At 39.2% G+C, this 26280-nt stretch overlaps 1 protein-coding gene across 11 annotated transcripts in view; it reads right to left on the bottom strand.

Annotated features, from left to right (window-relative positions):
- LMBR1 (limb development membrane protein 1) overlaps nt 1-26280 on the bottom strand; it is a 207711-nt gene that overhangs the window by 14517 nt on the left and 166914 nt on the right. For all 11 annotated transcript variants that reach the window (XM_054560068.2, XM_024249608.3, XM_054560072.2 and 8 more), the window contains one exon: nt 25962-26028. In XM_054560068.2, coding sequence (XP_054416043.1) covers nt 25962-26028 — 67 coding nt within the window. The remainder of the gene's footprint in view (nt 1-25961; nt 26029-26280) is intronic.

Consider the following 26280-nt stretch of genomic DNA (forward strand, 5'->3'; position numbering starts at 1 on the left):
AGTCTCCCAAAGTCTTAACTCATTTCAGCATTAACTCAAAAGTCCACAGTCCAAAGTCTCATCTGAGACAAGGCAAGTACCTTCTGCCTATGAGCCTGCAAAATCAAAAGCAAGTTAGTTACTTCCTAGATACAATGCGGATATATTGGGGGACCCCGCTGCCAATATTTCAATGTAGGTTCTTTCTATTTTCCATAAGTGTAGGCCAGCTGAGAAATAGAGAGAGACAGTACAAAGAGAGGAATTTTATAGCTGTGCCGCCAGGGGTGACATCACATATCAGTAGGACCGTGATGCCCACCTGAGCCTCAAAACCAGCAAGTTTTTATTAAGGGTTTCAAAAGGGGAGGGGGTGTAAGAACAGGGAGTAGGTACAAAGATCACATGCTTCAAAGGGCAAAAAGCAGAACTACTAATAAGGATCTAACAAAGATCATATGCTTCTGAGGGAACAGGACAAAGGGAAAAAGAAGAACCACTGATAAGGGTCTGTTCAGCGGTGCACGTATTGTCTTGATAAACATCTTAAACAACAGAAAACAGGGTTCGAGAGCAGAGAACCGGTCTGACCATAAATTTACCAGGGCGGAGTTTTTCCCCACCCCAGTAAGCCTGAGGGTACTGCAGGAGACCATAGCATATCTCAGTCCTTATCTCAACCGCGTAAGACAGACATTCCCAGAGTGGCCGTTTATAGACCTCCCCCCAGGAATGCATTCCTTTCCCAAGGTATTAATATTAAGATTCCTTTCTAGGAAAAGAATTTAGCGATATCTTCCCTATTTGCATGTCCATTTATAGACTCTCTGCAAGAAGAAAATTATGGCTCTTTCTGCCCGACCCCGCAGGCAGTCAGACCTTATGGTTGTCTTCCCTTGTTCCCTAAAAATCACTGTTATTCTATTCTTCTTCAAGGTGCACTGATTTCATATTGTTCAAACACACGTTTTACAATCAATTTGTACAGTTAACACAATTATCACAGTGGTCCTAAGGTGACATACATCCTCTGCTTATGAAGATTAACAGGATTAAGAGATTAAAGACAGGACTAAGAAATTATAAAAGTATTATTTGGGAACCGACAAATGTCTATATTAAAATGAAATCTTCACAATTTATGTTCCTCTGCGGCAGCTCCAGCCAGTCCCTCCATTTGGGGTCCCTGACTTCCCGCAACAGGGATACAGGCATTGGGTAAATACAGCCATTCCAAACAGGAGAAATTGGCCAAGACTAAGATGCTACAGGCCACAAACAAGTCCAAAATCCAGCAGGGCAGTCAAATCTTAAAGCTCCAAAATGATCTCCTTTGACTCCATGTCTCGCATCCAGGTCATGGTGATGCAAGAGGTGGGTTCCCATGGTCTTGGGCAGCTCCACCCCTATGGCTTTGCAGGGTACAGCCTCCCTCCCAGCTGCTTTCACAGGCTGGTATTGGCTTTTCCAGGCACACAGTGCAAGCTGTCAGCGGATCTACCATTCTGGGGTCTGGAAGATGGTGGCCCTCTTCTCACAGCTCCACTAGGCAGTGCCCCAGTAGGGACTCCGTGTGGGGCCTCCGACCCCACATTTTCATTCCACACTGCCCTAGCAGAGGTTCTCCGTGAGAGCCCTGCCTTTGCAGCAAACTTCTGCCTGGGCACCCAGGTGTTTCCATACATCTTCTGAAATCTAGGCAGAGGTTCCCAAACCTCAATTCTTGACTTCCGGGCACCACAGGCTCAACACCACATGGAAGCTGCCAAAGCTTGGGGCTTCCACCCTCTGAAGCAACAGCCCGCGCTGTACCCTGGCCCTTTAGTCACGGCTGGAGCAGCTGGGACGCAGGGCACCAAGTCCCTAGACTGCATACAGCAGAGGGACCCTGGGTCCAGCCCCATGAAACCACTTTTTCCTTCTAAACCTCCCAGCCTGTGATGGGAGGGGCTGCCATAAAGGTTTCTGACATGCCCTGGAGACACTTTCCCTATTATCTTGGTGATTAACATTCAGCTCCTCATTACTTATGCAAACTTCTGCAGCTGGCTTGAATTTCTCCTTAGAAAATGGAATCTTCTTTTCTATTCCATTGTCACGCTGCGAATTTTCCAAACTTTTATGCTGTTTCCCTTTTAAAACTGAATGCCTTAATGTTTTAAATGTTTTATGTTTAAATGTTTAATGTTTTAAAACTAAACAGCACTCAAGTCACCTCTTGAATGCTTTGCTGCTTAGAAATTTCTCACCCCAGATACCCTAAATCATCTCTCTGAAGTTGAAAGTTCCACAAATCTCTAGGGCAGGGGCAAAATGCCACCACTCTCTTTGCTAAAACATAACAAGAACAAGGCTACAGTAACCAAAACAGCATGGTACTGGTACCAAAACAGAGACATAGACCAATGGAACAGAAGAGAGCCCTCAGAAATAATGCCGCATATCTACAACTATCTGATCTTTGACAAACCTGACAAAAACAAGAAATGGGGAAAGGATTCCCTATTTAATAAATGGTGCTGGGAAAACTGGCTAGCCATATGTAGAAAGCTGAAACTGGATCCCTTCCTTACACCTTATACAAAAATTAATTCAAGATGGATTAAAGACTTAAATGTTAGACCTAAAACCACAAAAACCCTAGAAGAAAACCTAGGCAATACCATTCAGGACATAGGCATGGGCAAGGACTTCATGTCTAAAACACCAAAAGCAATGGCAACAAAAGCCAAAATTGACAAATGGGATCTAATTAAACTCAAGAGCTTCTGCACAGCAAAAGAAACCACCATCAGAGTAAGCAGGCAACCTACAGAATGGGAGAAAATTTTTGCAACATACTCATCTGACAAAGGGCTAATATCCAGAATCTACAATGAACTCAAACAAATTTACAAGAAAAAAACCAACAACCCCATCAAAAAGTGGGCGAAGGATATGAACAGACATTTCTCAAAAGACATTTGTGCAGCCAAAAAATACATGAAAAAATGCTCATCATCACTGGCCATCAGAGAAATGCAAATCAAAACCACAATGAGATACCATCTCACACCAGTTAGAATGGCAATCATTAAAAAGTCAGGAAACAACAGGTGCTGGAGAGGATGTGGAGAAATAGGAACACTTTTACACAGTTGGTGGGACTGTCAACCGTTGTGGAAGTCAGTGTGGCGATTCCTCAGGGATCTAGACCTAGAAATACCATTTGACCCAGTCATCCCATTACTGGGTATATACCCAAAGGATTATAAATCATGCTGCTATAAAGACACATGCACACGTATGTTTATTGCGGCACTATTCACAATAGCAAAGACTTCGAACCAACCCAAATGTCCAACAACTATAGACTGGATTAAGAAAATGTGGCACATACACACCATGGAATACTATGCAGCCATAAAACATGATGAGTTCATGTCCTTTGTAGGGACATGGATGAAACTGGAAACCATCATTCTCAGCAAACTATCGCAAGGACAAAAAACCAAACACCGCATGTTCTCACTCATAGGTGGGAATTGAACAATGAGAACACATGGACACAGGAAGGGGAACATCACTCACCGTGGACTGCTGTGGGGTGGGAGGAGCCGGGAGGGATAGCATTAGGAGATATACCTAATGCTAAATGACGAGTTAATGGGTGCAGCAGACCAACATGGCACGTGTATACATACGTAACAAACCTGCACGTTGTACACATGTACCGTAAAACTTAAAGTATAATAATAATAAAATTAAAAAAAAAAAAAGAATCATCTTTGCTCCAGTTCCCAACAAGTTCCTCATCCCCACCTGAGACGACCTCAGCCTGGACTTTATTGTCCATATTGCCATCAGCATTTTGGGCAAAGCCATTCAACAAGTCTCTAGGAAGTTCCAAACTTTACCACATTTTCCTTTCTTCTTCTGAGCCCTCCAAACTGTGCCAACCTCTGCCTGTTACCCAGTTCCAAAGTCGCTTCCATATTTTCAGGCATCTTTTCAGCAGCGCCCCATTCTACTGTTACCAATTTACTGTATTAGTCTGTTTTCATGCTGCTGATAAAGACATACCCAAGACTGGGAAGAAAAACAGGTTTAATGGACTCATGGTTGCATGTGGCTGGGGAGGCCTCACAATCATAGTGGAAGGTGAAAGGCTCTTCTTACATGGCAGCAGCAAGAGAGAATGTGAGCTTGTGCAGGGAAACCCCCCTTTTTAAAACCATCAGATCTCATGAGATTTACTCATTATTACGAAAACAGCAAGGGAAAGGCCTGCCCCCATGATTCAATTACCTCCCACCAGATCCCTCCCACAATATGTGGGAATTCAAGATGAGATTTGGGTGGGGACACAGCCACACCATATCAAATGGCAAATAATCACATTAGTTATCAGGGAAATGCAAATTAAATCTTCCCTTCCTAGATATTCATCCAAGAGAAATGAAAGCACACATCCATATCAACAGAAATGTTGATATGACTGTTCAAGCTGCGTTATTTGCAATAGCCAAAAGTTGCAATGGCCAAATATTGCAATAGCCAAAAGACAACTGAAATGTCTTCCAATGGGTGAACAGATAAACAAATCGTGATACATACATACAGGAGAGTACTATTCAACAATAAAAAATGAACTATTCATACACACATCATCACAGATGCATCTTATGATGAGTACAAGAAATCAGGTAAATGGTACATATTGTATGATTTCATATATATAAAATTCTAGGAAGTGCAAACTAATTTATAGTTATACAAAGAAGGTCAGGCACATGTATGAGAATGGCCAAAATCCAGAGCACTGACACCATATGCTGGTGAGGATGTGGAGCAACAGGAACTCTCATTCTATGCTGGCAGGAGTGTAAAATGGTACAACCACTCTTTTCAAAAATTGAATTTTATTTTAAGTTCTGGGATACATGTGCAGGATGTGCAGGTTTGTTATCATGTGCTGTAGTGGTTTGCTGCACCTATCAATCTATCACCTAGGTGTTAGACCCTACATGCTTAGCTGTTTATCCTGATGCTCTCCCTCCCCCCTACCAAGGCCCAGTGTGTGTTGTTCCCCTCCCTGTGTCCATGTATTCTCATTGTTCAGTTCCCACTTATAAGTGAGAGCATGTGGTGTTTGGTTTTCTGTTCCTGTGTTAGTTTGCTGAGGATAATGGCTTCCAACTCCATCCATATCCGGGCAAAGGATATGATCTCGTTCCTTTTTATGGCTGTATAATATTCCATGGTGTGTATGTACCACATTTTCTTTATCTAGTCTATCACAGATGGGCATTTGGGTTGATTCCATGTCTTTGCTATTGTGAATAGTGCTGCAATGAACATATATGTGCATGTATCTTTATAACTGATTTTTATTCCTTTGGGTATATACCCAGTAATGAGACTGCTGGGTCAAATGGTATTTCTGGTTCTAGGTCTTTGGGGAATCGCCACACTGTCTTCCACAATGGCTGAACTAACTTACATTCCCAACAGTGTAAAAGTGTTCCTATTTCTCCACCACCTCACCAGCATCTGTTGTTTCTTGACTTTTTAATTATTGCCCTTCTGACTGGCATGATACGGTATCTCATTGTGGTTCTGATTTGCATTTCTCTAATGCTCAGTGATGTTGAGCTTTTTTTCATATGTTTCTTGACCACATAAATGTCTTCTTTTGAGAATTGTCTGTTCACGTCCTTTGCCCACTTTTTAATGAGGTTTGTTTTTTTTCTTGTAAATTTATCTAAGTTCCTTGTAGATTCTGGATATTAGACCTTTGTTAGATAGACTGAAAAAATTTTCTCCCATTCTGTAGGTTGTCTGTTCACTCTCATGATAGTTTCTTTTGCTGATACAACCAATTTAGAAGACACTTTGACAGTTAAATTTTCTTTTTTCATTTCTTAATATTTTTACTTCTTTTTCACATCTCAGCAGCAGCAGAGAAGGTTTTTAAAAAAAGAAAACTAACCATACTCTTAGCATATGATCCAAGAAAAATGCTTTTTGATATCTACCCCAAGGAGCTGAAATCTTTTGTCCACACAAAAACTTGCACATGAATATCTATAGAGAAGCTTTATTCACAACTGCCAAAATCTGGAAGCAATGAAGATGTCTTTCAGTAGGTAAATGGATAAACTGTGGCATAAGAAGCTTCCTGAAAAGGAAAAGCCGAATTCTGAAAAAGAGAAGGAAAACAGGCAGCCCATGTGGCCTGGGGCCAAAAATGGGGAATGAATCCCCCATATGGGAGAGTGTGAGTGAGTGTCCTTCTGGGGTCCACTTTCCCTGGGAAACTGTACAATCCAGGCCATTGGAGAGCACCTTGACTCTCCCAATCTCAGAATCACACTTAAGGAGCAGCCAGGAAACCATGAGAAGAAACTGCTCCAGGGTGTGTCCTATGCACTCTCTCAGACCCAGGCAGCTACAGTAAGATGCCATTCTTGATCTTAGCTGTTCAACAATGTGTGGAAATTAGCAGCACCAATCACTGGAGTTAGAGGGACTTGGGCTGGGGTTTGCAGAAAGAGGCTTGAGTAGGGGAAGAGCTCCTGCAGCCAGAACTGAGAAATGAGCATGACCTGGGATCCAGCCCAACTGGCACAGGAACCAGGCTGTCTCCTAAGACCTGAGCAGGAGGAGAGTTGCCTCAGAGGCCAGGATGGGGGCTGGGTGGCATCTCCCAAGGCCCTAAGCTGAGTGGCAGACTGGATGCAAACTTCTAGGACTGACTAGATACCTGGGTTCGCTGCCACAGTCGGAACAAGGGAGGGAGCACTCCGCCAGAACAAGGATAGGAGAGGGAGACAAGTCTCATGTCTGCTGGCCACAACTGTGGCTGCTTGGGCTGTCAATCCTTCCCTGGGCTGAGACCCTGGCATAGTGGTGGCCACCCCTCACCCAAGCATTTTCCCAGGGGCTTGGGGGCTGCCTCACTACCCTTGTTGGGACTTTTGCATACAATCACCATGGGGGACCTGAGTACAATTGCTCAGTCCAGCTCTGTCTGGGCTCTTCCCCATGCCTCTCCAAGGTGGAGCATGGCATCCGGGCTCATGAGTTTTCCATTACCCAATCTGCCACCTGAGACACCCAAGTACTTCTCCCATGGAAAAGAGGCTGGGCACAAATCCTATTGTACCCACTGTAGCTGGCTCTAACCTGTAAACATCACCTACAGACCTAGAGGTCAATACGCAAAGCCCATTGCAACAACTTCTAACACAAGAGCAAAGTGCTTTGAAACTAGAAGATCACTGCACAACCACTGCTACCACCAGGACCCATGCCACCCTGGGTTACAAGGTGGCTGAGGGCCACTTACCCATTCAGCACACACAACTACAATCCGCATCCAGGAAAGCTACACAGAGGCCCAGGTTACAAGGTGGCTGAGGGCCACTTACCCACTCAGCACACACAACGACAACCAGCATCCAGGAAAGCTACACAGAGGCCCAAGAAATAGCCTGGAACTGCCAACACAGGCGCCAGAATACACTGTCCCATGGCACAAGAAAAGACATGCTTAGCCCACCACTGCTACCAATGAAACCTGAAAAGGGATCAATCAGGCATTCCAGTCCCCAGTACAACTTCATAACAACTGCCACCAATAACCACACCATAACACACCAATAAACCCACAGCTACCACCAAGGCTATTTATAGCCAAAGAAATCATGCAGCGTTTTTACCACTGCACATCCTAAAACAAAGCTAAACAGCCCTACCTGCCCAAACACATCATGGTCACATAGTCAAGAAAAAAAGTCCCCTCCCAATGAAAGTAAATTTAAAAATTAAGCAGCAACTATTGCTCCGGATGTGCAGAAATCAATGTAAAGATACAAAAAGCCTGAAAAAGCAAAGGCAATATGACACCCTCAAAGGAAAACAATAATTCTCCAGCAATAGATCCTAACTGAAAAAAAAAACCCTCAAAATGCCAGATTAAAACTCAAAATACTAATTTCAAAGAAGCTCAATGAGATGTAAGAGAAATCTGAAAACCAGTACAAAGATCAGAAAATCAATATAGGATGTGAATAAGAAGTTTACTAAGGAGACAGTTGTCTTAAAAAAAAAAAAACAGAAATTCTGAAACAGAAAAAAATTAATATAAGGAAGTATAAAATATAATCAAAAGCCTCAACAATAGACCAATAGAAGAAAGAATCTCAGAACGTGAAAGACAGGTCTTTTGAAATAATCCAGGCAGACAAAAATAAAGAAAAAGGAACAAAAAAGAATAAAGCCTTGGAGATGTTTGAGACTACATAAAAACCTAACGTACAAATTATCAATATTCCTGAGGGGGAAGAAAGATCAAAAAGTTTAGAAAACATATCTAATAAAATAAATGGTGAAAACATTCCAAGTATAGAAAGAGATTTAGACATCCAAATACAGGAGGTCCAGTGGTCCCTGAAAAATACATTGCACAAAGGACTTCACCACAGCATATTATAATCAGATTGTCGAAAGTCAAAGTGAAAGAATTCTAAAATCAGTAAGAAAAGAGCAATGGCAGACTTTTCAGCAGAAATCTTATAGGCCAGAAAAGAATGAGAGGGCATATTCAAAGCACTAAAAGAAAACGCCTGCCCCTGGGCATAGTGGCTCACACCTGTAATCCCAGCACTTTGGGACGTCAAGGTGGGTGGATGGCTTGAGCCCAGGAGTTCGAGACCAGCCTGGGCAACATGGTAAGACCTCCGTCTCTACAAAAAATACAAAAGTTAGCTGGGCATGGTAGCATGTGCCTGTAGTCCCAGCTACTTGGGAGGCTGAGGTGGAAGGATTGTTTGAGCCTGGGAGGTGGAGGTTGCAGTGAGCCGTGATCATGCCACTGCACTCCAGCTGGGAGACACAGTGAGACTCTGTCGCAAAAAGAAAAGAAAAGAAAAAAGCCTGCCATTGAAGAATTCTATTTTCAGAAAAATTAAGCTTCATACATGAAGGAGAGATAAAGTCTTTTGCAGACAAGCAATGCTGAAAGAATTCGTCTCCACTATACAGATCCTGTAAGACATGCTCAAAGTCCCAAACGTGGAAACAAAAGGAAGATATTCACCGTCATGAAAACACATGAAAGTATAAAACTCACAAGTAAAACAATCACACAAAGGAGGAAGAGAAGGGAATCCAATGGCAATACTACAGAATTCCACCAAACCACAAAGAGAAATAGAGAAAAAGATAACAAAGAACTTACAAAACTAGAAAACAATGAAAAATATGACAGGAACAAAACCTCACATATCAATATTAACCCTGAATATAAACGGATTAAATTCTCCTCTTAAAAGATACAGATTGGTGGAATGGATAGAGAAAAACATGATCCAACCATACACTGCTCACAAGAAATCCACCTTACCTATGAAGACACAACCTAAAAGTAAAGATATTCCACACAAACAAAAAAACAAACGAGACCAGGAGTAGTTATACTTACACCAGATAAAACAGACTTTAAATCAAAAACAGTTAAAACAAAAAAAGACAACAAAGGTCATTATATAATGATAAAGGGACCTATTCAGCAAGAGGATATAACAATACATCCAAATATACATGCAGCCAACAGCACCCAGATTCATAAAACAAATACTACTACAGCTAAAGAAAGAGGCAGACAGCAATGAAATAATGGTGGTGGACTTCAACACCCTATTCATAGCTTATCGAGAAAAAAAATCAGCAAAGAAACATTGTACTTGGTGCAACGGACCTAAAACACATTTACAGAATATTCTGCTCAACTGCAGAATTTATGTTCTTCTCATCAGCACATAAAACATTCTCCAAGATAAACCATATGTTAAAACACAAAACAAGTCTCAACAAATTTTTAAAAATCAAAAATTTTCATGTATCAATACCACAAAATCAATACCAAGAAGAATTTCAGAAAACATACAAGTACACAGAAATTAACAACATGCCTCTGAATGACCATTGGGTCAAAGAAGAAATTAAGTCAGAAATTTAAAAAAAAATTTTGAAACAAATGAAAATGGAAACGCTACATACAGAAACTTGTGGGATACAGCAAAAACAGTGCTAGGAGGGAAGTTTATGACATCAAGTGACTACATGAAATATATTGAAAGATACAAATTAACAACCTAATGTCATACCTCAAGGAACTACAAAAGTAACAAACCAAATCCAAAATCAGTAGAAGAAAAGAAATAACAAAGATCAGAGCAGAACCAAAAAATAAAATAAAATAAAGACCAAAAAACAGTACAAAGGATCACGAAAATGAAAAGTTGGTTCTTCGAGAAAACAAATAAAATTGATAAACCAATTGCTAGAGTAACAACGGGAAAAAAAAGAGGCGATCCAAATAAAATCAGAAATGAAAAAGGAAACATTATTACAACTGATACCACAGAAATACAAAAGACCATCAGAGAATATTATAAACAACTATACACTGACAAACTAGAAAACCTAGAGGAAATGGATAAATTACTGGCTGGAAACATACAACCTCTCAAGATTGGACCAGGAAGAAATAAAAAACCCGAGCAGACCAATAATGAGTAGCAAGATTGAATCCATTTAAAAAATCTCCAACAAAGAAAAGCCCAGGACCAGATGGATTCACAGCTGAATTCTACCAAATGTACAAAGAAGAACTAATACCAATCCTCCTAAAACTGTTCCCAAAAATTGAGGAGGAGGGAATTCTTCCTAAGTCATTCTATGAGGCCCAAATCACCCTGATACCCAAACAGACAAGTACACTACAGACCAATATCCCTGATAAACACAGATGCAAAAACTCTTAATGAAATATTAGCAAACTGAATTCAACAGCACATCAAAAAGATAATACACCATGATCAGGCAGGTTTTATACCAGGGGTGTAAGGATGGTTAAACATATACAGTCAGTAAATGTGATATATCACACTAACAGAATTAAGGGCAAAAACCACATGATCATCTCCAAAGATGCAGAAAAAGCATGTGATAACTTCAGCATCCCTTCATGATGAAAGCCCTCCACACATTAAGCATGCAAAGAGCATACTTCCAAATAATAAAGATCATATACAACAGTCCCACAGCCAAAAATCATAAGAACTGGAAAAAGACAAGGATGTCAATTTTCACCACTCCTATTCAACAGAGTACTGACAGTTCTAGCCAGATCAGGCAAGAGAAAGAAACAAAAGGCACCCAAATTGGTAAAGAGGAGGTTAAGTTATCCCTGTTCGTTCATGATATGATCTTATCTCTAGAAAAACCTAATGGATCCCCCCACAAAAGAGCTCTTAGATTTGATAAATTCAGTAAAGTTTCAGAATACAAAATCAATGTACAAAAACCAGTTGCATTTCTATACAAAAAAAAAAAAAAACTACTATCTAGCTGAGAAGGAAATCAAGAAGGCAATCCCATTTACAACAGTCAGAAAAAAAAAATTGGAGGAAGATGACAGACAGGAGGCAGGACTAATGTGCAGTTCCCACTTGGAAGGACAGAACAGTGCACGGAGACTCACACCATCAACTTTTGCTCCAAGAACCATTGTAGAATGTACCAGGAAAACTGAAAGAATTCACGAATCCTTTGAAAGAAGCAGCATATCACTGCAAATTCCATGAGACATAGGCAAAAAACTGAGTTCCCAGTGTGTGAGGTGGGGAAAACCTGCCTCTGAACACACATCCTCACTGTGGTAGCTGAAAATCCAGATAATGAGAAAAGGATTTAACCTTACTTAGAGTTGAAATAGATTCATGGAGCCACACAAAAAATAAAAGCAGCATCAGTGGCAGGAAGAGCCCTGGAGGCTCTCTCAGTCTCCAGCTCAAGCCCAGGGAAGCCATCCCTGACTATATCTCACAGGGGCCCTTGGGGAAGGCAGCCAGTGGAATTAGGGTGGGGTCACAGGACGCAAGAAGCTTCCAACTGAAATTTGTAATAACTTTGGGCACACATTTTCTTGAGCAGAATCTGGTAGGGGGCAGGGTACAAACGGGAACTGCTGCAGACACGAGCGCAGAAGCCACCACCAACAGTGTGGGCAGATGGGGAGGGGCAAGGCCTGAAACCCGTGCTTGCTTTCTCAGCGGGGAAGCTTATGGCCTGGGACAAGGTCTGAGGCAGGCACTGCAGAAGAGAGACCAGCCTTGCCAACTGTGTGGGAGCTGGATGAGGCCTTTCACTACTGGCTCTCCCCAACTTCCCTGGCAAACTATATAACACAGCACAGGTGGCCAAGATCCCCTCTGGAACAAAACCCCATTGGCCCGAGAACCACCCCCCAGCAACCATGGTGGCTGTAGCAAGCCCTGCCCAGGGAGAATCAGAACTCAGACCCACCTGACCTTGCCCCCAGCTGATGGTATTTCTATACCTACCCTGGCAGCTGAACACAAAAGACATAAAGTCTAGGGAGCTTTATGGCCCCACCCATCGCCTGAGAAACCAGAATACTTACCTTGGCCAACTTGGGGCAAGCTTAGATACCTCTACTACTATGGCAGCTGGAACTCTCTTAAAAGTGAGGCCAATCAACTGGCCAACCACATCAGGCCATTAAAGCAACTCATGACAGAATAACTCTGCTCCCAGGAAGGAGAAAACAAAAGCTAATTCCACTGCCTGCAACATCCTGGCTAACCAGAGGTCCTGAGTCTGTCCACATGACACTTTCACTCCTGGCATAACCAGCACTTGAGAAAGCCAGCATACTAAACCTACCTACAACCAAGAACTCTCACAGAGTCTCCATCACTCCCCTGCCAACTCCATCAAAGCAGATGCTGATATCCACAGCTGGGAGACCTGAAGACAGACCACATCACAAGACTCTTTGCAGGCATTCCCCAGCACCGTCCCAGAGCCTGGTAGCCCTGCTGGGTGGTCAAGCCCAGAAGAACAATAACAATCACTGCAGGCTGGCTCTCAGGAAGCCCCATCCCTAGGGGAAGGGGGAGAACACCGTATCAAGGGATCACCCAGTGGAACAAAAGAATCTGAACAGCAGGCCTTCCCAATGAACTAGTCTACCCAAACGAAAAGGAACCAGAAAAGTAATTCTGGCAATATAACAAAACAGGGTTCTATAACACTCCCAGAAGATCACACTAGCTCCCTAGCAATGGATCCAAACCAACAAGAAATCTCTGAATTGCCAGTTAAGGAATTCAGAAGGTTGATTTTTTTTTGAGATGGAGTCTCACTCTGTTGCCCAGGCTGGAGTGCAGTGGCGCGATCTTGGCTCACTGCAAGCTCCGCCTCCTGGGTACATGCCATTCTCCTGCCTCAACCTCCCGAGTAGCTGGGACTACAGGTGCCCGCCACCACGCCCGGCTAATTTTTTGTATTTTTTAGTAGAGACGGGGGTTTCACCGTGTTAGCCAGGATGGTCTCGATCTCCTGACCTCGTGATCCGCCTGCCTTGGCCTCCCAAAGTGCTGGGATTACAGGCGTGAGCCACCGCACCCAGCCCAGAAGGTTGATTATTAAGCTACTCAAGGAGATACAAGAGAAAGGTGAAAACCAATTTAAAGAAATTTTAACAATACAGGATATGGATGAAAAATTCTTCAGAGAAATAGATATCATAAAGAAAAAGCAATCACAACTTCTGGAAATGAAAAACACACTTAGAGAAATACCAAAGGCACTGGAAAGTTTCAACGGTAGACTGGACAAGTAAAAGAAAGAACTTCAGAGCTCAAAAACAAGGCTTTCAAATTAACCCAATCGGACAAAGACAAAGAAAAAAGTATTTAAAAACACGAACAAAGCCTCCAAGAAATTTGGGATTATGCTAAATGGTCAAACCTAAGAATAATTAGTGTTCCTGAGGAAGAAGAGAAATCTAAAAGTTTGGAAAACTTATTTGAGGGAATAACTGAGGAAAACTTCCTTGCTAGAGATATAAATGCCCAAATACAAGAAGCTCAAAGAACACTTGGGAAATTCCTAATAAAATGATCATCACCCAAACACGTAGTCATCAGGTTATCTAAAGTCAAAACGAAGGAAAGAATCTTAAGAGGTATGAAACGAAAGCATCAGGTAATCTATAAAGGAAAACCTATCAGATTAACCATAGATTTTTCTGGCTTAACCTTAAAAGCCAGAAAGGATTGGGGTCCTTACCTGTAGTCCCCTGAAACAAAATAATTGTCAGTCAAGCATTTTGTATCCAGCAAAACTAAGCTTCATAAATGAAGGAGAAAAATAAAGAAATATCTAGGAGAATATTTAGCCAAGGAGGTGAAAGATATCTTTAAGAAAATAAAGAACTAAAATAAACTACAGGCTGGGTACAGTGGCTCACACCTGTAATCTCAGCAATTTGGGAGGCCAAGGCAGGCAGAACACGAGGTCAGGAGATCGAGACCATCCTAGCTAACATGGTGAAACCCTATCTCTACTAAAAATACAAAAAATTAGCTGTGTGTGGTGGCGCACACCTGTAGTCCCAGCTACTTGGGAGGCTGAGGCAGGAGAATCGCTTGAACCTGGGAGATGGAGGTTTGCATTGAGCCAAGACTGTGCCACTACACTCCAGCCTGGGCGACAGAGCGAGACTCTGTCTCAAACAAACAAACAAACAAACTACAAAAAACACTAATGAAAGAAATTGTGGATAACACAAACAAATGGAAAAACATCCCATGCTCATGAATCAGAAGTATTAATATTGTTAAAATGACCACACTACTGCAAACAATCTATAGATTCAATGCAATCCCTACCAAAACACCAATGTTATTTTTCACGTAATTAAAAAAACTACCCTAAAATGTATATGGAACCAAAAAAGAGCATGAATAGCTAAAGCAATCCTAAGGAAAAAGAACAAAACTGGAGGCATCAACTTACCTAACTTCAAATTATACAACAAGGATACAGTAACCGTAAGAGTATGGTACTGGTATAAAAACAGACACAGATTAATGGAACAGAATGGAGAACCCAAAAATAAAGCCATGTATTTACAGCCAGCTGATCTTTGACAAAACTGACAAAAACATACACTGAAAAAAGGATACCCTTTTCAATAAAAGGTGCTGGGAAAATTGGATTGCCATATGCAGATAAAAGAAACTGGACCCCTATCTCTCGCCATATATAAAAATCAACTCAAGATGGATTAAAGACTGAAATGTAAGACCTGAAATTATAAAAATACTAGAAGAAAACCTAGGAAAACTCTTCTGGACATTGGTCTAGGAAAAGAATTCACGACTTAAGACCTCAAAAGCACAGACAACTAAAGCAAAAATAAACAAATGGAACTTAATTAAACTAAAAAGCTTCTGCACAGCAAACTAATCAACAGAGTGAACAGATAACCTGCAGAATGGGAGAAAATGTTTGCAAATGATGCATCCAACAGGAGACTGATATCCAGAATTTACAAGGAATGCAAACAACTCAACAACAATAACAAAAATGACTTCATTAAAAAGTGAGCAAAGGACACACTTCAAAAAGTGGGCAAAAGACAGACTTCAAAAGAGGTCATACAAATGGCCAACTAGCATATGAAAAAATGCTCCACATCACTAATCAGAGAAATGCAAATTAAAAACACAATGTGATATCATCTTACATCAGTCAGAATGGCTACTATTAAAAAGTAAAAAAAACAACAAATGTTGGAGAGGATGCAGAAAAAAGGGAACACTTCTGTATGGTTGGTGGGAATGTAAATTATTACAACCTCTATGGAAAACCGGTATGGAGATTTCTCAAAGAACTGAAAACAGAACTACCATCTGATCCAGCAATCCCAGTACTGGGTATCTACCCAAAGGAAAAAAAATCATTATATCAAAAAGATGCCTGTACTCATATGTTTATAGCAGCACTGAACACAATAGCAAAGATATGGAATCAACCTAAGTGCCAATCAATGGATGATTGGATAAAGAAAATGCAGTATAAAAACACAATGGAATACAATTCAGCCAGAGCAAAGAATGAAATCATGTATTTCACAACAACATAGGTGGAATCATCATCTTAAGTGAAACAAGTCAGATACAGAAAGAGAAATGCTGTATGTTCTCACTTATAGATGGAAGCTAAATAATGAATTCACATGGATGTAGGGTGCAGAATGATAGAAAATGAAGACTGAAAAAGGCGACGGGGCAGGGGGGAGGCTGGACGATGAGAAATTATTTAATGGGTATAGTGTACATTATTCAAGTGACAGACACCCTACAAGTCCTGACTACACCATTACACAATCTATGCATGCAACAAAATTGCACTTGTACCCCCGTAAATTTATACAAAAATAAATTAAACTGTGGTATATCCAGACAATGGAACCCTATTCGACATTAAAAAGATATGAGCTATGAAGCCATGAAAAGATATGGAGGAACCCTAAATATACGTCAAATGAAAGAAGCCTATCTGAAAAGGTTATATACTGTGTGATTCCAACTATATGACATTCTGGGAAAGGTAAAACTACTGAGACAGTAAGAAGATTAGTGGCTGCCGGGGGTGAGAGAGAGAGAGAGGGATAAATAGACAGGGCACGGAGGATTTTTAGGGCAATGAAACTACTCTGCATGATGCCATAATGGTGGATATGGGACATTATACATTTGCCCAAACCCATAGAATCTACACCACCAGGAATGAACCCTAATGTAAACTCTGGACTCTGGGTGATAACGTGTCAGTACAGGTTCATCAATTGTAACCAATGCGCCACTCTAATGGGAGATGTTGGCAGTGGGGAAGGCTCTGCATGTGGGGAACAGGAGGCACCTGTGATATCTCTGCACTTTTCTCTCAATTTAGCTGTGAACCTAAAACTGCTCTAAAAAACTTGTCTGGAAAAAAAAAACAAAAGGCAAATGAGTGGCTGCCTGGAGATGATGGTGGATAGGGGAACACGAGCGGAGTCTGAGGGGAGCAATGTTTGGGGGTGATGAATATGTTCAGTATCTTGATGGCAGTGGTGGTTCTACAGGTGTTTGTATAAAGTCAAAACTTATAAAATTGTCACTTTAAACATGTGCAGTTTATTGTATGTCAATTATACCTCAATAAAGCTGTTAAAATGCATTTATTAGACTTCAGACTATATACCCAATATCATGCATTAATATATTAATGTATGGCTGTACCAATTAAATTTATTTAGAAACTCTATATTTTCTGTATTTGTTTTTGTGTTATAAGTTAAATTTTTAAAGAATTTTTGAGTCCCTACCATATTCCTACTTTGTACTATGCATGTACTACAGAAGCTACAAAATAAGTATGTAAGACATTTATTCCCTTCATGGTATTGATAGCCTTCCTAGGAAGACAAGACTTTTTAAACAATGCAATATTTCCAGTATGGCCAAATGTCTATATACAAACAGTTAAGTGAAATGGGAAGCGAGAGTGTGTAAACCTCCCACTGCATATGTGTGCTAAATGTTGTGTGGCAGGCCATCCCTTTCTTCAAGGAGCATACAGCTTTATGGAGGAAAAGAAAAGCCATTGGATAGAATGTGATAAGTGACCTGGTAAACAAACGGAAAACTGCACCGAGTGTTATATGAGAGTGCACAAGAGATACCTCATGGCAAACTTGATTTGTGGAGTTCATGGCCAACCTGAGTCTTGAATGACATGTTAGGTTTTGCCAGAGAACAGCTGGTGAAGAAAATTACTCACAGTAAACAAAGCAATGTGTTCAAAGGCACAGAAGGCACAGCAGACATACTTTGTTTCTAACACACCTGAAGATTATGTCTTTATTACTAATGGCTCAGAATGTGAGGTTTGGAATGGCAAGAGACACAGACAGGGGTCAGGTATAGATCGTATGTGTTACCTTAAGGAAACTGTACAGTATTTGAATGGCAAACGTCTTTGCAGCATTTGGAGCAGGGAAATGACAAGATCACACTTTCACTGTGCATGTGTATGTGTGGTGGGGATTGAACTAGCTCTTAAATAACAAGTAGACTCTGAATGGAAAGAAGGGACAAAGGAGGTGCCCCAGGTTAGGACTCTATACACCAGAAAGGCGACTTTCAAAAGTCCTTCCACCTGCCTTCCCTTATCAAGTGCCTGGCACTAAGAAGGCAAATGCAAACACACAAAGACTGACTTACTAAAAACAATTAGGCCCTGGCATTAGATTGCCACGCCAAGGAAACAGAGAAGAGGACAAATATTTACTGAGTATCTACTGAGTAAAAGCCTTATAAAAAAAATACTTTTTTTTTTTTTTTTTTTTGAGACAGTCTCGCTCTGTCACCCAGGCTGGAGTGCAGTGGCGCGATCTCAGGTCACTTTAGCCTCTGCCGCCTGGGTTCAAGTGATTCTCCTGCCTCATCCTTCCAAGTAGCTGGGATTACAGGCACACGCTGCCATGCTTGGCTAATTTTTATATTTTTAGTAGAGATGGGGTTTCACGATGTTGGCCAGGCTGGTGTGGAACTACTGGCATCAAGTGACCTGCCCACTTCGGCCTCCCAAAGTGCTGGGATTACAGGTGTAAGCCACCACACCCAGCCAAAAAATAACTTATAGAAGTGAAATTCACATAACATAAAATTAACCATTTAAAAATAAACAGTTCAAGGGCTTTGGATGTATTCCCAAAAAAATCCACTTTCTGTCTATGGATTTTCCTATTCTGGACATTTCATGGAAATGGAATCGTACAATATAACAACATAATGTTTTCAAGGTCCATTCATGTTGTAGTACGTACCCATTTAGTTACTCTTTTTTCTTTTTTAATTGTGATAAAATACACATAACATGAAATTGACCAATTTAACCATTTTTAAGTGTACAGTTCAGTGACAGGAAGTATATTCACCATCGGTGCTACCCATCCCCAGAATTCTCTTCATCCTAAAAAATGAATAATCTATACTCATTAAACAAGAACTCCCATTCCTCCTCACCCTAGTTCCTGGCAACTCATGAAATGAACTACTCTAGATACCTCTTATAAGTGGAATCACACTTATATAGATACCTCTTATAAGTGGAATCACACTTATAAAGAGGTGCCTTTTTGTGACTGGCTTATTTCACTTAAATGTCATTCCTTCTTTTAACTGAATATTCCATTATTGTTTATGTACCAAAATCTGATCATCCATTCATCCAACGATGGACACTTTGATTGTTTCCACCTCTTGGCTATTGTTGTAAAGGTCTTTTAAAATATTAATAGTAAAACCAAAATATTTGGTCAGAAAAGCTTAGAATATGGAAATAAAGACCACCAGGGCAAAAGCAAAACAAATGGAGTATCGTAGTTCATCTATTCTAGAACACAATATACACTCAACATGGTGGCACCCACCGACATCAAAATACTTATTGACATCAAAAATACTTATTAACTAGATGCTGTGAAAAATAAAAAGATGCAGAAAACAAGTCTTGTCCTTTAAGGAACATAAAGTTTCATGAGAAAGTCAATACAGATAGGTACGTATAATACAAGGTTGAAAGTGCAAGACTCTGAGACACCCTCATGTGTGATGCAGGATTTGACTCTGCCTCAGAGAATAAAAAAGATTTGGATAGATAGAGAAAGGTGAATGGGAGAAGACTGTGGGAACAATGGGAATCAAAGCTTAGAGATGGAAAACTGTATTTGCAAATATCGAATCAATTTTAGTCATGAGGATTTACGTGCAACAATTTCATTTTGTTCTAATCTGTAGCCAATTTAAATTTAGTCGTCCAGAACTAGAGTATGTGAACTTGAAGACAAACTAAAATCCAATGAAAGAGAATTATAATTAGAGTCCAGGAAAGAACCTTATGTGCTGATTTTCAAAGAAGTGCACGCCTAAGCCCTCCAGTGTGGATGGTAACTGGCTGTGATCTTCCTGAGGAAAGTTCTCCAGAGACGGGTCTCCATGGTATGGCTCAGTCAAACTTTCTCACTTGGAAAATTAAATATGTCCTTATTTCTTTTGGTTTGGTTTGATGTCTTCTTTCTCTATCCTTCTCAAAGAAAAGGACATCCGCTTAGAATCTACTTCACAAACACTACTCTCACAATAAAATACTAAAATCATATACTCAGCTCTCTGCTTTTTATGCTATACAGGTCTGACTCTTCTCACTTTTAAAAAGGAAAATGAGAAGCAAGAGGTAGATGTGGGGCTGGGTGCGGTGGTTCACATCTGTAATCCCAACACTTTGGGAGGCCTAGAGGGAGGATCACTTGAGCCCAGGAGTTCAAGGAGTTCAATTTTCCAAGTGAGAAAGCCCAGGTAGTAGAGTAAGACCCCATCTCTACAAAAAATTAAAAAGTTTAGCTGGGCGTGGTGGTGGGCGCCTGTTTTCCCAGCTACTCGGGAGGCCAGGGTGGGAGGATCACTTGAGCCCAGAAGGTGGAGGCTGCAGCGAGCCGTGAATGATTGTGCCAACGCACTCCAGCCTGGACAAAAGAGCTAAATCTTGTTTCAGAAAAAAGAGGTAGATGTGAGAAATATTACCAAGATGAAAGCGAGTACTGCCATGAGGTACTGGCACAGAAGGTGGAAGCATTTACCGTTAAGTCTCAAGTTTCTGGTTTGACCACTTGGATAGAAAGTGTCCCAGAGACTGAAGGGAAATACAGGAGAGAGAGAAATGACAGGTTCTGTTTTAGAAATGGCCAGTGTGAGGTGGCAGGAGGACACCCATAAGTAGCACAGAGCTAGATTTCTGTTTTAGCTTAGGGTGGGTGGTGATTTGGAGGTCTCGATTTGGGGGCAAGTGAATGGGTGGTAGTTGAAGAGCAGTAAAAGACACAGCTAAGGAAGGGCCAGAGAAGCAAGAGGGAAAAAGAGAGGAGCAGTGACCAGAAATGAAGACAGACAAGATTTGGGGGGTGAAATTACAAACAGTAAACACCACAGAGAAATTAAAAACAGAATCCATAGAATGAGGCAATTACAAGTCACTGGCAAACATTTAATTATCTATTTCTGTAACTCTTTTGGTTTGAAATTTATGTTCAGGTGACTGAGATCTGATAAAGGAAATTATTTCAAAACATTTTCTTCTTTTAACTCCCTCTAGGCAGCACACGAAGTTAAGAGTCATCAGAAATAAGGAGAATGCCAACAAAACAATTAGAAACAAAGTAATACTCAGGTGAGATTTTAAAATTTTCTACAAAGTACACATATATACACACAAACACATGTATACATATGCACAGGAAAAGGTCTGAAAAGCTGTAAACCAAAGACATTTCTGGAAACTTGGAAGAGGAGACTGGAATTAGAAGTGGCGGCCAGATCTCTAATTTTTAGTATTCTTTATCAGGACTATTTATTTATGCATTCACTTATATGATTAAAAACTAAAAATACAATTTCCTACAAATGAGATAATTTGTTCATCTATCTCAGAAATGACTGTGCATATGTATTATTAAGAATACTCAGCCTGGCTAGGCATGGTGGCACACATCTGTAATCCCAGCACTTTGGGAGGCCAAGGCGGGCAAATCACTTGAGGTCAGGAGTTTGAGACCAGCCTGGGCAATATGGCATAACCCCATCTCTACTATAAATACAGAAATTAGCTGGGTGTGGTGGCAGGTGCCTGTAATCCCAGCTACTTGGGAGGCTGAGGCAGGAGAATCACTTGAACCCAGGAGGCAGAGGTTACAGTGAGCCGAGATTGTGCCACTGCACTTCAACCTGGGCAACAGAGTGAGAATCTATCTCAAAAAAAAAAAAAAGAAGGAAAAAGAAAAAAAAAAAATACTCAGCAAGGCCAGGCACGTGGCTCCCGCCTGTAATCTCAGCACTTTAGGAGGCCAAGGCAGGTGGATCACTTGAGCCTAGGAATTTGAGGCAAGCCTGGGCAACATGGCAAAACCCCGTCTCTACAAAAAATACAAAAAATTAGCTAGGTGTGGTGATGTGGTGTAAGTAGCTGCCAGTAGTCCCAGCTACTCAGGAGGCTGAGGTGGGAGGACTGCTTGAGCCCAGGAAGTTGAGGCTGCAGTGAGCTATGATTGTGCCACTGCACTCCAGCTTGGGTAACAGAATGAGGCTCTGTTTCAGAAAATAGAAAAAAAAAAGAATACTCAGATAGCTTAGAGGTCTTTATTCTTAGGACAAATTAGACCCTTACTATCATTTGTCTAGTTTTAATTGTAACATTTTAACTGTAATATTTTTCAAATTACCTCTTAAGTTTCCCTCCAGCTAAATGGTCCTAAAGGAAATTATTTTCCACATGAAAATTATAACAAAGTAAATTTAAAGTAGCTGAATATCAACAGGTGACTAAAATTAGGTATGCGTGACCCACAGACATTTTCTCAGACAGGGCTGTGTGCCCTGAAAGAAGTGTAGTGTCAGGAATCACATTTCGTAGATATCAGGAATATGAGTTTTTAGGGTGGTATCATGAGCTGTTCTCTTAACTGTTTTAGACATTTGGCACAAAACATTTTTAAGAATTCTTTATTCTTAAAAATCTCAACTGTATATATAAGCTTATTGCTCAGATATAAGAACATTAGTAATCAACCAAAAGTTAAGTCATATTATTCATTTATTATTTTCTATAATATATCTGAATATAATAAAATCATATATACTTTTTGGTGAGAAATTTTCAATATAGGGTTTGAAATTATTTTTATATCAATGTCATAATTAGGAATATATGACTTATACTTCCATTTCACATTTGTCATTGCTAAGCCTCTGTGAAAGCATTGTTTATTTCTGTTTCACAACAAGAGCTAGAGAAAGCCCAGGGTAAAGATAAATAGGGATTACCAAAACCCCAAATAAAGACCTCTCCAGAAAAGACCCGTTATAAAACAACGTCCCTTCATCAAGAAGTGAAAAAGAATAATCTACTTTACCTCCTGTAAGATAATAGACTATATGGGACCCAAATGAGAAATATGTGAAAATACTGAAAATAAATTCAAGCTGATTTGAAAGAGTAAGTGTTTTTGTTTTACTACCATAAGTACAATAAAAACAAATTGTATTTGGACCCTAAATAACTTACAAATTATAGAAAGAGCTTCCAAGATGAAAAATAACTGTAAAAATAATTACAATATAGAAATTATTAAAAGCATTTCAAAGACTGTCATTTGCATTTGAGAAAAATTTTCCTCTTTAAAGGAGAATTCAAAGAATAACACAAAAAATCAACCTCTCAATTGTTTCATGATTAAGCGTAATAAAGAACATATCAGCAATCACACAGAATCTATTCTTATAAAATTCGTTGCAACATTCAAAATATTTTATTGCATAGAATTTTGAACATCTATAGATAATTAGTTTGATCTTGTTCTATTTTCACCTTGTTTGCAAACATCTCCTTTAATCACCCTGAGAGTCTATTAAACTACATAGTAAATTGTTTACTAAAAATACAGACATCAAATCTCCCCAAATTTTGGATTCTGAAAACTTAAGCATAAACAGGCAGCAAAACAATGTTTTGAAAAATATATTCATTTACATGGCATTACTTTTGCAGGGTTCTAATAAAAAATTTTAAGTACAGATTCTTTGTGTTTCCTATGAAAAATAAAACCATCATTTATACTAATTCTATTTAACCAAGAATACATGGTCAAAATTTTTCTCACAATCTAATTCTTTGTGGCAAGTAATATGCTTATAAAATTTACTTAGTGGTGATTTTTCAGTTAGTGCAAAATTTTTCATTCAAATATAACAAGCTATTTAAAAGGAATTATTTAATAAATATGTCATATCACACCATGTACTTAAATCTAAAGCCTGTGATGCATCAACAATAATAGTGGGCAAATTTTTAAAAAAGAAACATGCCCATTGAACACTTTCATTTTTGAAGCAAAAACATCACCAAATTATTTCTTTTATACTAGATTCAATGTATTTCAAGTTATAATCAAATTTATATTCTTCACTAAAAAAAACTGTTGAAATAATAGAGAAATTACATATATAGAGATAAAATATGATTTTTCTTGTTACTGCATTTCTCATTTCATTGTAAGTGATGGGGCGCTGCTGGCTGATTTCACAGTAGCAAAGGAGACCACACTAAGGTCAGGGTTTCCTTGAGAGAGGTGACAAGAAAGACTGAAAAATGTCACAGCTTGGAATCTGATTGCTTAAATACATCCTCTATTCTAGTCTTATAAGCTTTTCAGCTGGTAAATCAAAATCCTGTTATACACTAGGATAATATTCATGACAATTCTCTATATTTTATCTTCTTAAAATCAAAGACTCAATTCTAAAGGGTTAATAGAGGAATTACAAAGTAACTCTCTAGTTTGCATTTCCCATAATGCTAAAATAAAGCTTTTTCTTTTAGTCTAGAAATTTGCTTTTTTAATACTGTGAAAAGCCTCTATGAATCTGTTTAACGTATTTATTTCTTTTCATCTATTCAATGCCACTGGGCATAACATGTAATGCAGTGCGTGTTGATATTTTGCAAAGCACCACATGACTCACTGTACCCTAATGCACTCCATTAATCCTGTTTGGACAGCTGGGTCCAGGCATTTGTTAGCTGCATTTTAATTGTTCCATCTTTCTTTTTTTTCTTTTTATTTATCTCTATGGCAAACTACTCTGGAATTTAATTTGTTGGCCTTCAAAAAGTAAATTTTACCATTAGTTTGTTTTCTTTGTATTAAAACTATACTCAGCATGTAATTTTCTTCCATAAAATCGGTATATATTAATGATTAGCAATCAATCTTAAATAACAGTACAGTGAATGAGTTTCATAAGTATTAAAATGATAGGCTGGCTGAAATATAACAGAAATTATTTAATAGACTGTCATAATATAAATGATAACATTTAACATCAAATCAGGTTGCTAAAGAGCATACTTTCGGCATTTTCAAGATTCACATAAGCAGATGTCAAAACAATTACAAGTCCTATAAAGCAAACACAAAAGAAATAAGACTATTACACACACCAGTTTTTTATTAGTTTATGGAACAGTGGTCCCTTTACATTTATACTTTAATTTTGTTTTCTATTACAAACATGAAATCCTTTGTAAGAATTATGAAGATAACTACAAAGCTTCTACTTTCTTTGCACAGCCTGCATCCCTGATATCTGTAAGTCTTCAATAAATAATGGAGGCAATATGAGAGCTAACGCAAAAGCAACTCCAACTTACCAGCAATTTTTGTTATGAGCAAGTAGCTAAAATTTAATGATCGAAATTTTCCAATCATTTGTGTGCACTCTTAAGTCAAAACCTAAGTCTAGAGAATTAGATAGAAATGCTTAATGGAAACTTTTGTCTGAAATAATATTTAGTGAAGAGCTCAGAATATGGTCTACGATAGCATTTTATACAAGACGACTAAGGGAAGACTTATTCAACTATTTCAATGACAAAGCAAAAAGCTGTTTTTCTTTTAAAAGATTATCAAATTCTCCGTAAACTGAAACATTAAGAAAATGACAGAAATGAATGACAGGCAAGTAGGAACTCTCAAGGGTGTCCTTTGAATCAGAGTGTGTTCTCAGAGATTACACTGCTTTCACCTCTATTTCGTGGACACAAAGCAGCTTAAAATAATTTACAAATTTTCAATTTTTTAAACCATACTAAATTATAAATGCTCAAAAACTTTTATATAGAAAAATTAGTTTAATGCAGTTTCCTCACTAGAGGACTCGAAAGCCTAACTTATAGATGTGTCAGTAAAAACAAAACACAACAAAAAACCAGTCCATTGTTTGGAGAAAGAATGCTTTTAAGTGTTTAAAAAATAAATAGTCTTTATCTGATAAAAGTATTTGTCTTGGTATGCCCCTATACATAAAGTATAGAAGTAAAGGTGTAAAATGATGTAGGAAGAAACACTGTATTTCAAAGGTAATCTTTATGAAAAAGTTTAGAAAGTAAATGTTAAATAAGTTCAGTAAAGACAGTCTTTAAAAACATGGATCTTTAAGTGAAAATTTCTCATTGAAACTTACCCAGTGTTCTCGACATCACAGGCAGAGCAGAGCTCAAAACCAAGATGGACACACAATTTCCAATGATCTGTTATGAGAAATGAGAAAGAATATTGGGCAGTTAAACAGCAGGATGACAGTCAAACCCAGTAACATTCTGAGAAATTATTGTGCCTTCTAGTTACCTAGTGTACTTTGCCGATTTCTTAATGATACTTACTATTCAGTACAGAATTTTCAAATAATAACACACTTTTAAAATAAAGTTATATCTGTAAGTTCTAGAAGATGTTTACAGTACCTAGCACAGATATAGTTATAGAATACTTAAATTACTTGA

The sequence above is a fragment of the Pongo abelii genome, chromosome 6 (assembly GCF_028885655.2).
Source record: "Pongo abelii isolate AG06213 chromosome 6, NHGRI_mPonAbe1-v2.0_pri, whole genome shotgun sequence".
Lineage (NCBI taxonomy): Eukaryota > Metazoa > Chordata > Mammalia > Primates > Hominidae > Pongo > Pongo abelii.